The sequence below is a fragment of the Rhinolophus hipposideros genome (assembly GCF_964194185.1).
Source record: "Rhinolophus hipposideros genome assembly, chromosome: 15".
Lineage (NCBI taxonomy): Eukaryota > Metazoa > Chordata > Mammalia > Chiroptera > Rhinolophidae > Rhinolophus > Rhinolophus hipposideros.
The window spans coordinates 36,119,298-36,133,048 of record NC_138061.1 but is presented as its reverse complement, the minus strand read 5'-3'; the positions used below and the strand labels follow the sequence as shown (position 1 = coordinate 36,133,048).

The 13,751-nt window shown below is 30.9% G+C and overlaps 1 protein-coding gene across 2 annotated transcripts in view; it reads left to right on the top strand.

The window, feature by feature from the left end:
• Positions 1-13,751, top strand: part of PCDH15 (protocadherin related 15) — an 822,425-nt gene that overhangs the window by 770,813 nt on the left and 37,861 nt on the right. For both annotated transcript variants that reach the window (XM_081075408.1, XM_081075407.1), the window contains exon 29: positions 2,747-2,835. In XM_081075408.1, the coding sequence (XP_080931534.1) occupies positions 2,747-2,835 (89 nt within the window). The remainder of the gene's footprint in view (positions 1-2,746; positions 2,836-13,751) is intronic.

The following is a 13,751-nucleotide window of genomic DNA, read 5'->3' as shown; positions in this document are numbered from 1 at the left end:
CCAAAACTCAGAACATATTTATACAAGAGGAAATTCCACTATTCCCTGAACCTACTTATAACTAACATTCCAGTTTTTCATTGTTCTACAATTAGTAAGAATCTAACAGCCATGTATAATAGATCCCATGTATAATAGATCTATGACAAACAGTATGACAAATGAGTGTTTGTCATGGTAGACTGTGTAACAATAAAATTCAACATTTCAATCGTTTAAAAAACACATTTGATTTTTCTTTCATATGACACAGCAATGAGAGTTTACAATGTTGGGTGATGTTCTTGACAGCTTTTCTGCAAATGGAGATTCAGGGACTCAATTTCTTCCCAACTTGTGTTTTTGTTTTCTCTTTGACTTCTTCATTAAGATAGACATTGGGAAAGAAAGGCGAGGTTAACACATGGGACAGATTTAAGAATATTTGTCTTCCTCTGCACTAACTTTACATTGGTCAGAACTCAATCACATGGTTCCATCAAACTACACAGAGGGTTTAGGAATCTACTGTTTTTGAGATAACATTCCGTGGTTACCGTTTGTTCCAGCCTGTTTACTTCTGACCAGAATTTTTATTTTTATTTTATGTATTTATTTTTATGTTCCTTGATCTAGTATTGAAAGAAAGTGGAAAAAAAGGTAAGGAAAGAAAAAGAGGGACAGAAGGAAGAGAGACAGAAAGAGTTTTACAATTATCACATACATATTTCTAGAGATTTGTGCCATGTATTTATACTACTAAAAACATAAATACATCAACAAACAAACAAACAAAACAAAAAATGCTTCTGTGTAACTTCTATCTTTTTTTTTGTTTTGTTTTACTGAGGACCAATAAGAAAAGACAGTTACACAAAAATTGGGATAATCCTTTTTCTAATGAAGTTATATGTTTCTTGTGAAAATAAGATCAAGATTCATCTACATGTATAAAGAAAATTTAAACATTTAGTCCCAGACACCTATAATGAGCTAGGGATACACAGTTGTAATAGGCATTGTTAACTATTTGCTCATAGGTGGTAGTGAAACAGATGCCTGGCTTAATATAGACTGCAAAACATGAATTATGGGGTTTACACAATGATTTAAAAGATATCTAATTAGTTTTAAATAGTTCACATAATATTTTGAATTCCTTCTTCTCTTGAAAAACTGAAAGATCCAGCAAATCTGCACCTATTTACCATATTCACCACATGGTAGTATTAACTAGAGAAAAGTTAATAGTTGACCTCTTCAGATGTGTCATAGGCTCACTTCCACTTATCCCTATCATTTCATACTTTTGGCTGCTTCACTCATTCCGGTTACTGCGTGGTTCATGACAATATTGAATGTGTGATTCTTGATAGGACATCTCTGAGCAACTATATGAACTAAACATAGGGGAGGCCAGTTAGCTCAGTTGGTTAGAGTGTGGTACTAATAACACCAAGGTTGCCGGTTTGATCCCCGTATGGGACCACTGTGAGCTGTACTCTCCTTAAAAAAAATGGAAGACAGCTTGGAGCCTGTATAAAATATATATACATATACATATATATGTACATATGTATGTGTATATATATATAGACGTATATATATATGTATGTATATTAGGTTGGTGCAAAAGTAACTGCAGTTTAAAGGGTTAAAAAATAACTGCGAAAACCGCGATTACTTTTGCACCAACCTAATATTTGTAAATGTGAAATCATCAACTAAAATAAATGATATTCAGATATCTGGTACTAAATATATTTAATCCAGAATATTCAATTCATGGTCCTGGTGTATATGCATTTATACAATTTTAATAGTGTATAATATACATACAGGACAATACATGCTTTGACTTTACATCTTTTATACCTGTATTGGATAATAGTAAAGAGCACATGCTCTGGACTCAGACAGCCTGTGCTAACCTGGTCAAAGTTATTCAATATCTTTTTTCTTTTTTTTTTTTCTTTTTAGTTTTCCTATTTAAAATTGGAATGATAGCCATAATTACTTGATATGGTAGTTGTTAGAAATAAATTAGTCAAAGCCTTTAGAGAATTGAGGGGGAAAAAGTGGAAAAAAATACATTGCAAGCAGGGAATAAATGCTTTAATTTGTTTTCATTTTTCTAAGTAAGAACAAAAAGAACTCTGTAAATGTTAAATGAATAGGACAAATTCATACACAGCTGTTAAAATTCATTTTAGCCCCATAAGTAAGTTTGTGTGTGTGTATATATATATATATATATATATATATATATATATATATATGTATATATATATATATATCTTTATCTACACAAACATAAAATTGGATAAAGCAGAAATAAAGACTACACATTATGATTTCATGGAGTGAAATATTCTAGTCATATCCCACATTCTTAGTTACAATGAATAACTGATCTCTTGATATTTATAAATCCTAAAGCCTGTGTTTTCCATTTTTTAGTGTTTTTAAATAACCTAATTAAAAACAAAAATTTTCTTTCCAGCTTTAGTAAATAACCAAGAAAATAAACAAATAAACACAAAATATGCAACAGTCGAAGTCATTAGGGTTCTGTAACTTCTAAGTAAACAACTATCTATCTTTCTCAACATGCCCCCAATAGCCAGCGGAGATTGTGTAACAAAAATATAATTTATTCCTAAATTTAAAAATGTCTATGCACAGTAGGGAAGAAATAAAATTTATTTTTAATTATAGAAACTTTAATGAATAGAGGCCAAACAAATTATGTTTCTTCTTCTTTCAGGTCTCGGTGGTCAATCAGCTGGATATGCAAGTCATTGTTTCCAATGTGCCCCCCACTCTGGTGGAAAAAAAGATAGAAGATCTCACAGAGTAATGGATTTTTCTTTACATTTATATTTATTTTCACTTGGCTATAATTTTTATCACATGAGGTCATATTAATCATTATCATGTTCAGGTTAAACACTTATATTTAAAACACTGTCTTAATAATAATTTAGCTTTCTCTTTTCCTGAAATAGGTAGCTTTATTTGAAATATGTGTAGATTCTGAGAGTACTTTCAAATAGGAATGAAAATTAGATGTCAGAGATCTTATTGTTCACAGTGCTTTGATTGATACATCAGTATAACCTTGAATGCAGCATGTAGGCAATGAATCATAACATTAATTATTTGAGTATATATCTTGATTTTGTGGCCCCCAATTATTCAAATTGCTCATTGTCTAAGCAACCCAATTAGTCTAGGGAATGCTATTTCTCAAAGTGATGTATCTACATGCTTAAAGCATATTCTTTCAAAAAATAAGATGGTGAATTCTAAATAATATATATTTTTAATTACTCGAAAATATATTCCATGTCCCTCTACCTTTGAAAAGTTTACACTGAACATGGCTGAACATACTATTTTGACTCAAAGTTGTGAGTATTTATCAAGCTTCAGTTCTCTAATATTCTGAATGCTACCAAGGATTATTAAAATGTCTTTACTATTTCACTCTTAACTACCCTAACTTAGCCTGCCATCATTTCATAATTTTTATATTGGTATTTGTTTATTATTCTGTGTATCCTATTGAGTTTGAATTGACAGTTATCAATCATCACTGTTAATCTACATCTTTCTAGCAAAACATCTCTCATTACTAAGTTGCCAATAGAAGCTTCAGATAGATAACTAACCTTTCACTAATTATATGTTGGATAAAACACAATAGTCATTGATTAATGCAGGAGTGATTCTATTATAATAAAGGCATACATGTTTTATAACAATGAGTTCTTTGACATTTTATGAAATTTAACCTTTCTCTGTCATATAAAATGTTCAATGAATGCAGTGATTATCAATATTTATGCATGTAATATCAATCATGCAAAGCCTTGTTTACCTCTGCAAAAGTGGTTCATATTATGTGTTCACTATGCTTCCGTTACCATATATTTGACCACCTTTACCCTCTTATATCTCTTCCCCTCCCCGCTTATTCTCTGATAGGCACTAAACTGCTATGTGTCTATGAGTTTTTGCTTGTTTGTCTTGTTCATTTGTTGCTTTCAGTTTTATATCTCACATGAGTGAAATCATGCCATTCTCAACTTTTTCTGACTTATTTCACTTAGCATGACAATCTCAAAGACCATCCATGTTTCCACAAATGGCAGTATGTCATCTTTTCTTGTGGCAGAGTAACATTCCACTGTATATGTGTACTACATCTTCTTTATCCAATCATCTATCCAAGAACACTTCAGTTGTTTTCATATATTGGCCACCATGAATGATTCTGCAATGAATATAGGGAAGGTTACATATATCTTTACAGATAAATGTTTTCAGGCATTTGGGGTAGATACCCAGAAAAGGGATTACTGGATCATATGGTAATTCTATTCTTAATTTTTTGAGGAACCTCCATACTATTTCCTATAGTAGTTGTACCAATGTACATTTCCACCAGCAGTGTATGAGGGTTTCTTTTTTTCCACAACTTCCCCAACACTTGTTATTATTTTATTACTTGTCTTGTTGATAATAGTCATTCCAACAGGTATGAGGTGGTATTTCATTGTGGTTTTGATTTACATTTCCCCAATTGCTAATGAAGTTAAACAACTTTTCATGTATCTATTGGCCATTTGTGCATCTCCTTAGAAGAAAAGTCTGTTCAGGTCCTCTGAATCATTTTTAATTGGATTATTTATTATTTTATTGTTGAGTTGTATGAGTTCTTTAAGGAGGTCTCAGCTCACAATGGCCTATGCAGGGATCGAACTTGCAACCCTGGTGTTATCAACACCACATTCTAACCAACTGAGCTAACCACAAATATCTTCTCCCATTTGTTTGGTTGCCTCTTTGATTTATTGATGGTTTCTTTTTTGTGCAGAAGCTTTTTAGTTTGATATAGTACCATTCATTTATTTTTGCTTTTACTTCCCTTGCCTTTGAGGTCAAATTCATAACATTCTCTCTAATATCAAGGTCCATAAGTTTAGTACCTGTGTTTTCTTCTATGCAATTTGTTGTTTCAGATCTTATATTTAGGTCCAGTGGCTATTGTAATGTCATCTGTTGGGGTAGGCTTTCTCTGATTATACTATCCAAAAGAGATAACCCTTCTTCAAGCTCTAACTTTTATTATTCTTTACTTTTTTCCAGAGCTTTACTAATATTTTTACATATGTCAATGTTCTACTGTAATATAAGTTCCATGAGGCTAGGAAATCTTTTTTCCATCGATATAATTCCAGTTATATAGAAGACAGTCAATGCATTTTACTTAATTAAAAATTTTTATAAGCAAAATCATGATGTCCCTTTTTTATGATGAGACAAAATTTATGGAAACTGGAAAATGGTAACAGAAAAGTATAATTTCATATTAATTTATTTGATTTATTCCTCTTACATGGATACTCCTCTTAAGTGGATTCCTCTTAAGTGGAATGAAAAAAGTGAGGCAACTTTCAATTCTTGAGAGAAATGTATCACTTTGAAAGGAACTTTTACTTCATATAACACTGGTTTTGAAACAGGAGCTTGGACAAATAATTTAATCTTTCCAGACTCACTTTCATGATTTGATGACAAGAGCTAATAAAACTTACATCATAGGATTGTGGTAAGAACTAAATGCTATCAGCCATCTTGGACAATGGAAATTATAAACATTTAGTAATTAATAATTATTATACATAAATGAGATTAGTGACCCAAAATCAGTGAGTAAGTCTGAAAGAGGCCAGAGTTTTGCATTTTCTACTCAAAGAACATAGTTTAGTAATGAAGCTGAGATTATGGATTCAGACAGACAAGTTTGAATTCTATTATAGCTTTGAATTCTACAAATTGGAATTGATCTATCATAGCTATGTGACATATGAGCAAGATATTTAATACCTCAGGCCACACTTCCTCAACTTGAATATTAGAATAAGGATGTCAATCTTGTGTTGCTTTTGGTAGAATTAAATGTAAATTTGCTAGTGCAATAAGCATAGCAGGCTTATGCCTGATTTCTTTCTGTACATTTCTTAACTTAAAATCTGTTAAGTTAGAATTTTTTTTTTAATTTTTATTAACTATATTGGGGTGACAATGGTTAGTAAAATTATATAGGTTTTGAGTGTAAAATCCTATAATACATCATCTATATGTTGTATTACGTGTTAAGCATAAAAATTTTGGGTCTCTTTCTTAAAAAAAATAGACTTTGTTTTTTAGAACAGTTTTATATTCTTAACAAATCTGAACAGAAGGTACAGAGAATATCCATATACTCCCTTCTCCAATGGGCTCCTATAGCCTCCCTTACACTCAACATCTTGACACAGGGGTTCATTTGTTACTATCAACAAACCTACATTGAGACATCATAATCACCCAAAGTTCGTGCTTTACATTAGGGTTTACTCTGGGTGCTGTACATTCTGTGGGTTTGGATGAATGTGTAATGACATATATTCATCATCACAGTATCCTGCAGAGTAGTTTCACCACACTAAAATTTTTCTGTGCTCCAGCTATTCATCTCTCCCTTCCCCACTAACCCCTGGTCTTTTTACTGTCTTCACAATTTTGCCTTTCCCAGAATGTCATAGGTTTGGAATTGTACAGTATTTAGCCTTTCTGGTCTTGTTTTGAAAACTACTCTAGTATATGAAAGTGTTAGTTTAAGGACTATTAGACCTGATTCAGCACGATGAAGCCTTAAACACTCACTATTAATGTCTAGATATAAATAATGAAAAACGTGTAACTGAGGTAGGCAGCAAAGTGTCAATCTGTTAATTATAAATTAGAATGTGTTGTTCCAGTGACCAGCACATTCATTTCCTGTAGACATTCTCAGATGACAAATCACATCATCAACAAAGCCATTTTCTGTGTTTCCCATGAGACATCCGTGTCCTTTTAAATGGAAAACTTGAATTCCATATGGTCATCACTTTTATTCTTTTTCCTATAAGAAGACCCTTATATGAGGCCAGATCATAATCCAAAGTTTCCTTGGTAAGCAGGAAACCAGTACAAAGTGGGAAAGTTGATTAAAGAAAAATTTAATGACCTAGTATATCCGTTTCACAATGGGGAATGTTTTGCAAAGAGGGTCAGTATCCTTTGATGACTAAGAGCATATGCCTGGAAAATAGGATTCTCATAATAAATGTTAGCTAATATTGTGATGATGATGACTATTCTGCAGTCCCCTGGAATTGTCTTAATGGCTCTATTGATTTTTTTTGAAATTATTTTTGTTATGTTATACTTATAGATTAACCAACACCCCTTTATAATAAAACATCCCTTTTAATTATGCATATTAAATATTCCAGCAAGTTCTATTCCCACTATAGATGACCTTGCATTTCTATGTTCTGAAGTATGTTAGATTGGCCTTAGAATTTATGTCTTTGTTAGTCTTGCATTTCTGTTACTTACAAATTATTGAGATTAAGGAGTAGGAGAAATAACTGTCAGGGTAAGGTCAGAGACACCTTACTATAACCAACAAATGATTGGCAGTGGTATCACAAGAAGAAGCTAAGAACTATTTTTATTTTATGTCTTCTTCCTTTCTTCTTTCACTTCACCATGAAGCCCAAATAAATAAAATAAGTTTTGGATTCTAAAATTTAATCCTTAAAATATACAGAAATGACATTTTCAAAAAGTATAAATTAAAGAGTTTAGAAATACTATGTTACAATATAAATTGGAATTGATCATTTAGGCTTCAAAGTAGTTCAAACACTTCTTTTACTTTCTAAATGCAATATGAAAAATAAATAATATCAGGACTTTATTGAAGTAGTTATTGCTTTGGTGTGCAAGAGCCTATCTCCATGAAGTACTTACATGGCATTTGAAATGTGTCTGTGTAAATTATAACTTCTGGTATTAAAGTTTCAAGACATACTTTAGAAATCTAGTCAAGATATATATTTCTAGGATGACAATTTTAAGAAGTATAAAGACTCTTGGGAAGAGAACCTATGAAACAGTAAATAATAAATACCAGCACTTATATATTCTTAAATCAGTATCATAAAGAGTTGGTATTGAGGGGAAAGATTAAGCTGATGAGCAAATAAATAAACACATTATCTTCGATCAATTTTATCCTCTCTTTGTTTTAGAGTTGGGGGAATGTCAGGAAACTTCCTGTATAGAGACAGATATTAACATTTTATAATAAATTTAAAATAATATTTCTACAACTTTTGATAATTAAATCTTATTATTTTAGTAAATTATTTATTTTAGTATTAGATTTAAATGTTAACATTATTTAAATCATAATTTTAAATTAATAATTTTAATACAAAATACTTTCATAGGTAAACATTTATTTCCAAAAACAGGGAGTTGGTCAGATTTAGCCAGTAGGCTTTAGCTAGCCAACTGCTAATTTAGAACATTATACTCTTTAGATAGAAAACGTTACAATGATGCTTGTTTATTAATTCAAATTCCTATAGGAAAACACGTTGGGAAAAATCTCATGTGAAATTCCTAAGTGATATATTAACTTTTTTCTCCCTCAGGAAGGCTACTATTTCTTGAATTAAGAGGACTTAGGCTCAAACCCAGTCCATTAATGACTAGCCAGAGATCGTGGGCTGGTAAATTAAACTCTTTGAGTTCTAGTATTCACATCTGGAAACTGGTGATTTATTCATGAAACAAAAAGTAGTCCTTGGTTGTAAGCACTGGAGATTCAGCCGTGAACAAAGCAAAGTCATGTGCCCGTGGAGCTTACCTTCCATTGGAGGAAAATGGCAAATAAAGTAATAATAATAAATTAATGTAATATGACATTGGGTAATTATAACTACAATAAATACAAATATAAAATTATGGAAGAGAAGTACTAGTTCATATAGAAAGATTGAGAAAAGCCTTTCTAATAAGCTGAAATCTGAGCAGAAATCTGAAAGAAGTGAGGGAAAATGTCATGTGGTTTTGTTTGTGTGTGTGTGTGTGTGTGTGTTTGTGTGTGGTTGTGTATATAAAATGGGGCGGGGGAGTGAGGCTTGAGGAAATTATATCAGAGAGAGGCAACTGCAGATATGAAAACATACATTAGGAGCTTGCTTATTATATCAATAATATATATATCAAGGTAGGAAGTAAGTTACATAGACCACTTGAAAGATTTAACATTTTACTCTGCATAAGGTAGAAAGTCCTTATAGCTATATGCCTAATACAGTACATGTGGTTATTGAGTGCTTGAAAAGTGGCAGGTCCAAATGAGAGGTGCTGTAAGTACCTATCAGATACACACAGATTTCAAAGACAGTACTAAAAAATAAATAAATAACATTTATATGTTTACATGGATTAGATATTGAAATAATCATTTTGGATATATTAAATTAAGTAACTATATTAAGGTTATCACCATTTCATTTTTTAAATATAGGTATTAAAAAAGTTAACAACAGAGAATGACTATAAATGATCTAATTTCTATCAGATAATGAAGCACAGACATTTCAATAGTACAACTTTTGAAAATAACATTTTTTGTAATTGGCACATAATAGCTCTAAAATAAATTAAAGCCAATCATAAAATAAAACACAGACTCAATATAAAGTAAAATATTATTTTCAATATTCAAGTATGATTCATAATTCCTCAAGAAAAGATAAATGTGATTTGATTGTATTCCAAGTCTTGGTGATTTATTGTTTTTACACAAAGGGAATTCATGTGCTGTTTTTCTGAAATAATCAGTTTTGAGATTTGTTTTAGTAAAGAAAAAGAAGTAAACTCCACCGTGTAAGAAGAAATACTTATTTTCAACTCATTGTGTTAAAATAAGTCATAGTTTTTTTTGTCTTTCTTTTGTTTTTGTTTCTGTTTTTAATTTATCGGGGTGACATTTGTTAGTAAAATTACATAGATTTCAGGTGTACAATTCTGTATTACATCATTTATAAATCCCATTATGTGTTCACCACCCAGAATCAGTTCTCCTTCCATCACCTTTTTTACAGAATCGATGATCACCCAGAGTGCAATTAGACTTTTATAAAACAGTTTCGGTATCGTTACCCATGCACATTGCAGTAGCATCTTTAATGATTAATTCCTTGAAATGTGGAAAAGTGTAGAGATTTAAAAATCCAATAGATGTTTATTGTTGTATGACAGGTTTTTAAATGATTTTCAATATATCAGTATTAAACTAACTACAAGGAACAATAGTTACATAAAGGGTGCTCCATGACACTCACTACTGTTGTTCTATTTTTAAGGGTTACAATGTCCCATTTTGCATAAAATCTTAGTTGTTATTTGAAAGTATGCTATCATGGCACAACAGGAATAAGTTATTTACACTAAGGATTAAAGTTCTGTGAAAACGGTCCAAATTCACAATAACTAGCGTTTTGTCTCTGGCATTCTCTTTCACGTACATTAAGGTATTTATTTTTCTTTTGTATCGCTTGGATTTTCCAAATTCATATACACATAGTAATTTCCTATATGCAGAATTAACCAAGAGTTAATGACTATCAACTAGATTTTACTTTTTCCTAAGATTCTATTGTGTATTGATTCACTAAAGAGTAATATATGCTGATGTGTTTGCTTTCAATAGGTTTGTTTGAATCACAGTTGGTTTATAAGATTTCTAAAATGTGTATTGTGTATACATTCCTTTCAAACATTTTCTATTATAGTCTTGTGTATTTTATGGTCCAAAATTTTGCCAAATAGAATACCTTATTATTTTTCATGTCCCAACATGTGGCATGAAGTAAATATGTCATTTCTTTGTTCAGCCATTCAATTCAGATACCTGTTCAGCAAGAACCAATTCCCTTTATTCTCTTAATCATATTTATAGTCCTTTTCTTAACTTTCTCCAATTTATAAACAATTTATCTCTGTTCTGCTGTTATTTTAACATGAGAAATAAATTCAACCACATGTGTATATAAAAAAAAAATTCCATTTGTATCTACAGAGACACAAATGGTATTTTAGATGCTTTCATGTATGCCTTAGTTGTATTGGTGATCTAACTTTAATTATTCTTTTTCTTTAATATTCCAGCTCATTCAAAGAGAATTTAATGAAGTTTACAATGATTCATATATAAAAGAGGGTAAAATACACCAAACATGAGTCAGAAAAATAAAGCAAAATGAATAGAAAGAAATTAAGGAGGGAGAATGAGGCTAGTAATGGAGGTGCTAAAAAAAAAAAAAAAAAAAAAAAAAAAAAAAAAGACTTGCATATCACAAAATTAAAACAGACAACCAAACAATAACAAAAAAATCCCAAATTACTTCTGGTGGAAAGGCAGAACTATTTTTTAGTCAAATGCCAAATACTGGGAAAACGTTTTTATTCTGTGCAACGTTATAGAAAGAATATTATCTAATGTCGTGAAAAAAATGTTTCATGGTTCCTAAATCATCACTTTGCATATAGTCTGTGTAGAGTCTCTACTGGTCTATACTAACAGAGGAAGTACGTTCAGAATATCACGAAAACCTATGTTGCATATCCCTCCAGGCATCTGCAAAGCTATTTATTTGTTTAGCAAGGCTTTTTTTTTAAAATATTGACAAGTACTAAAGATGAATAGTCTTATCTTGTTAGCTAAATATAAACCAATTTAGTTGAACAAAAGGCTAAGTAGAGTTTACAATCATGAAATCTGAGAAGTTTTTGTTAACTACCACAACAAATATCTAACATCAATGGCACCCTTTATTTGTTGGGTTTTGTGTAATTAATTACTGTTATCTAATTAACTTCTCATAGAGATCCTTTGAGGTAGGTTTGACTATTTTCCCCAGTGTACAAGTGAGTTCCCTAAAATTTTCAGAGGTTGAGATTCTTTTTTTTTTTTTCATAAAGACACAAATAGTAGTGGTGTAGGTTTATATTGAACCTACATCTATGGGCCAGCAGCAAGCTGGGTTCCTAAACACTTCCTCTGTTAATGTGTAAGGAGACAAACCCAATTAAAAATTCAACCTAACTTGGGAATGATTTAAGCACACAAGCCTAGAAACTATCATCAAATGATAACTTTAGTTTGGCTCACTCACGCAAAGAGGTAATTGAGAAGATGGCTGCTGTAATAATTTTGTTGTGAAAAAATTGCTATAAAACTATTTCAGCAAAGACTCTACACTTATTTTTTTTGTTTGTTTTATAAGGCAATTTCTGGTTGAAAGTAATCGAAGATACATGTATAGGTAAATCGATAAAGTGTTGTTGTAAATTAAAATTCAGTGTCATATACCAAAAATAACTTGGATGGAGAATAAATTAGTTAACTGAGACAGTTATACACTGGTATCTTTAGTTTGTGATTTAAAAAGAAAAAAAAGGTTTTTGCATTAAAAAAAATGTTTCGGTTAAATATGCCTTTCAACATTTATCTAAGAAAACTGGTTAAACTATTTCTGTACTAAACATTATCATGTGGTAGCACAGCAAAACATATTTCATATACATAGATTTATACATAAACATATGTAACAGATAACACATATAACATATAATCATATATAAACATATTTACATATAAATATATACTACATGTATATTTACATACATATAAGTTCACATGTTATATACATATAAATTTATATATATTTATATATGTGTGTATAAATTTACATGTTAATTGTATTACATATTTCCTTAGAAGTTTAGTTATTAAAACTTTGTTCAAGGATAGCATAGTAACACATCAGTAAGTATTTTAAATAAGTCACAGATTGTTTAAAATAAGGTACAACAATAAACTTTAAATTAAAATTTAATTTTGTTTAATGATTATAATTATTATATTAATTCATTTCCACTATATTTGCTACCTAATTAGAAGATCAATGAATGCAGTTCTTTGTTTTGAGAAGGCTTACTCTAATCAAATACTGTTCTGCTATGTATTTGATATCATTGTACATATTTTATATTGATATATTACTTCCAAGGATTTAGATTCAGAGCAAATTTAAATGACTGGATTTTTTTCCATAATACAAATTCTTGTCAAATTCTATCATGAGCAGCGGTGCAACTTTAAACAGAATACAAAATATATGATAAATAGAATTTCAAAGAGTCTATAAGACCAACTAGACTAGGACTTAAAAAATTGGACAGATGTTGCTACCATGAGAAAATTAGAAAAATCACTTTGGTAAACTGGACCTTAAATTATGCATAATACTAGTTTTAATGTGCTAGAAATTGACTAGGCAAACTTCAGCAAAGGGAAGTTTCTTGGAAGGTTATTGGGAGCTGGCAGTATCAATAAGAGGATGGAAAAAAACAGGCTGAGGAATAGTCAAGTGCAAGGGCAGCTGCCCAGGCCTGGGAAGTAGGAACCATGGGAATAGGTAGATATGCAGTTTCTATTTGGTGAGGACATTGCACCTCCAGTGTGGGAGTTCCAACTGTTTTAAAATCAAGTGTTTTTTGACTCAAGAACCAAATTCCAGAGTGAAAATGAAATGGCCTACTCTGAGTGGCATGCAGTCTTTTACGGCATGAGATGAGCGCAGAACAATTTGAGTTCCTCAGAGTATTTTTGGAAACAAAGCAAAATGCTTGCAGCCAAAAACCAACAGAGTCCACTTGTGAAATGGATATATTAATGCCCTTTTAAATCAATGTCTTATTTTTGTGGATCTTACAAAGATTAAATACAATTTCTGTGGCATAGTGCGCACAGTCCCAAGCATATAACTTTACCCCCAATGGAAATAACTGATCAGAGGAGCACTGTG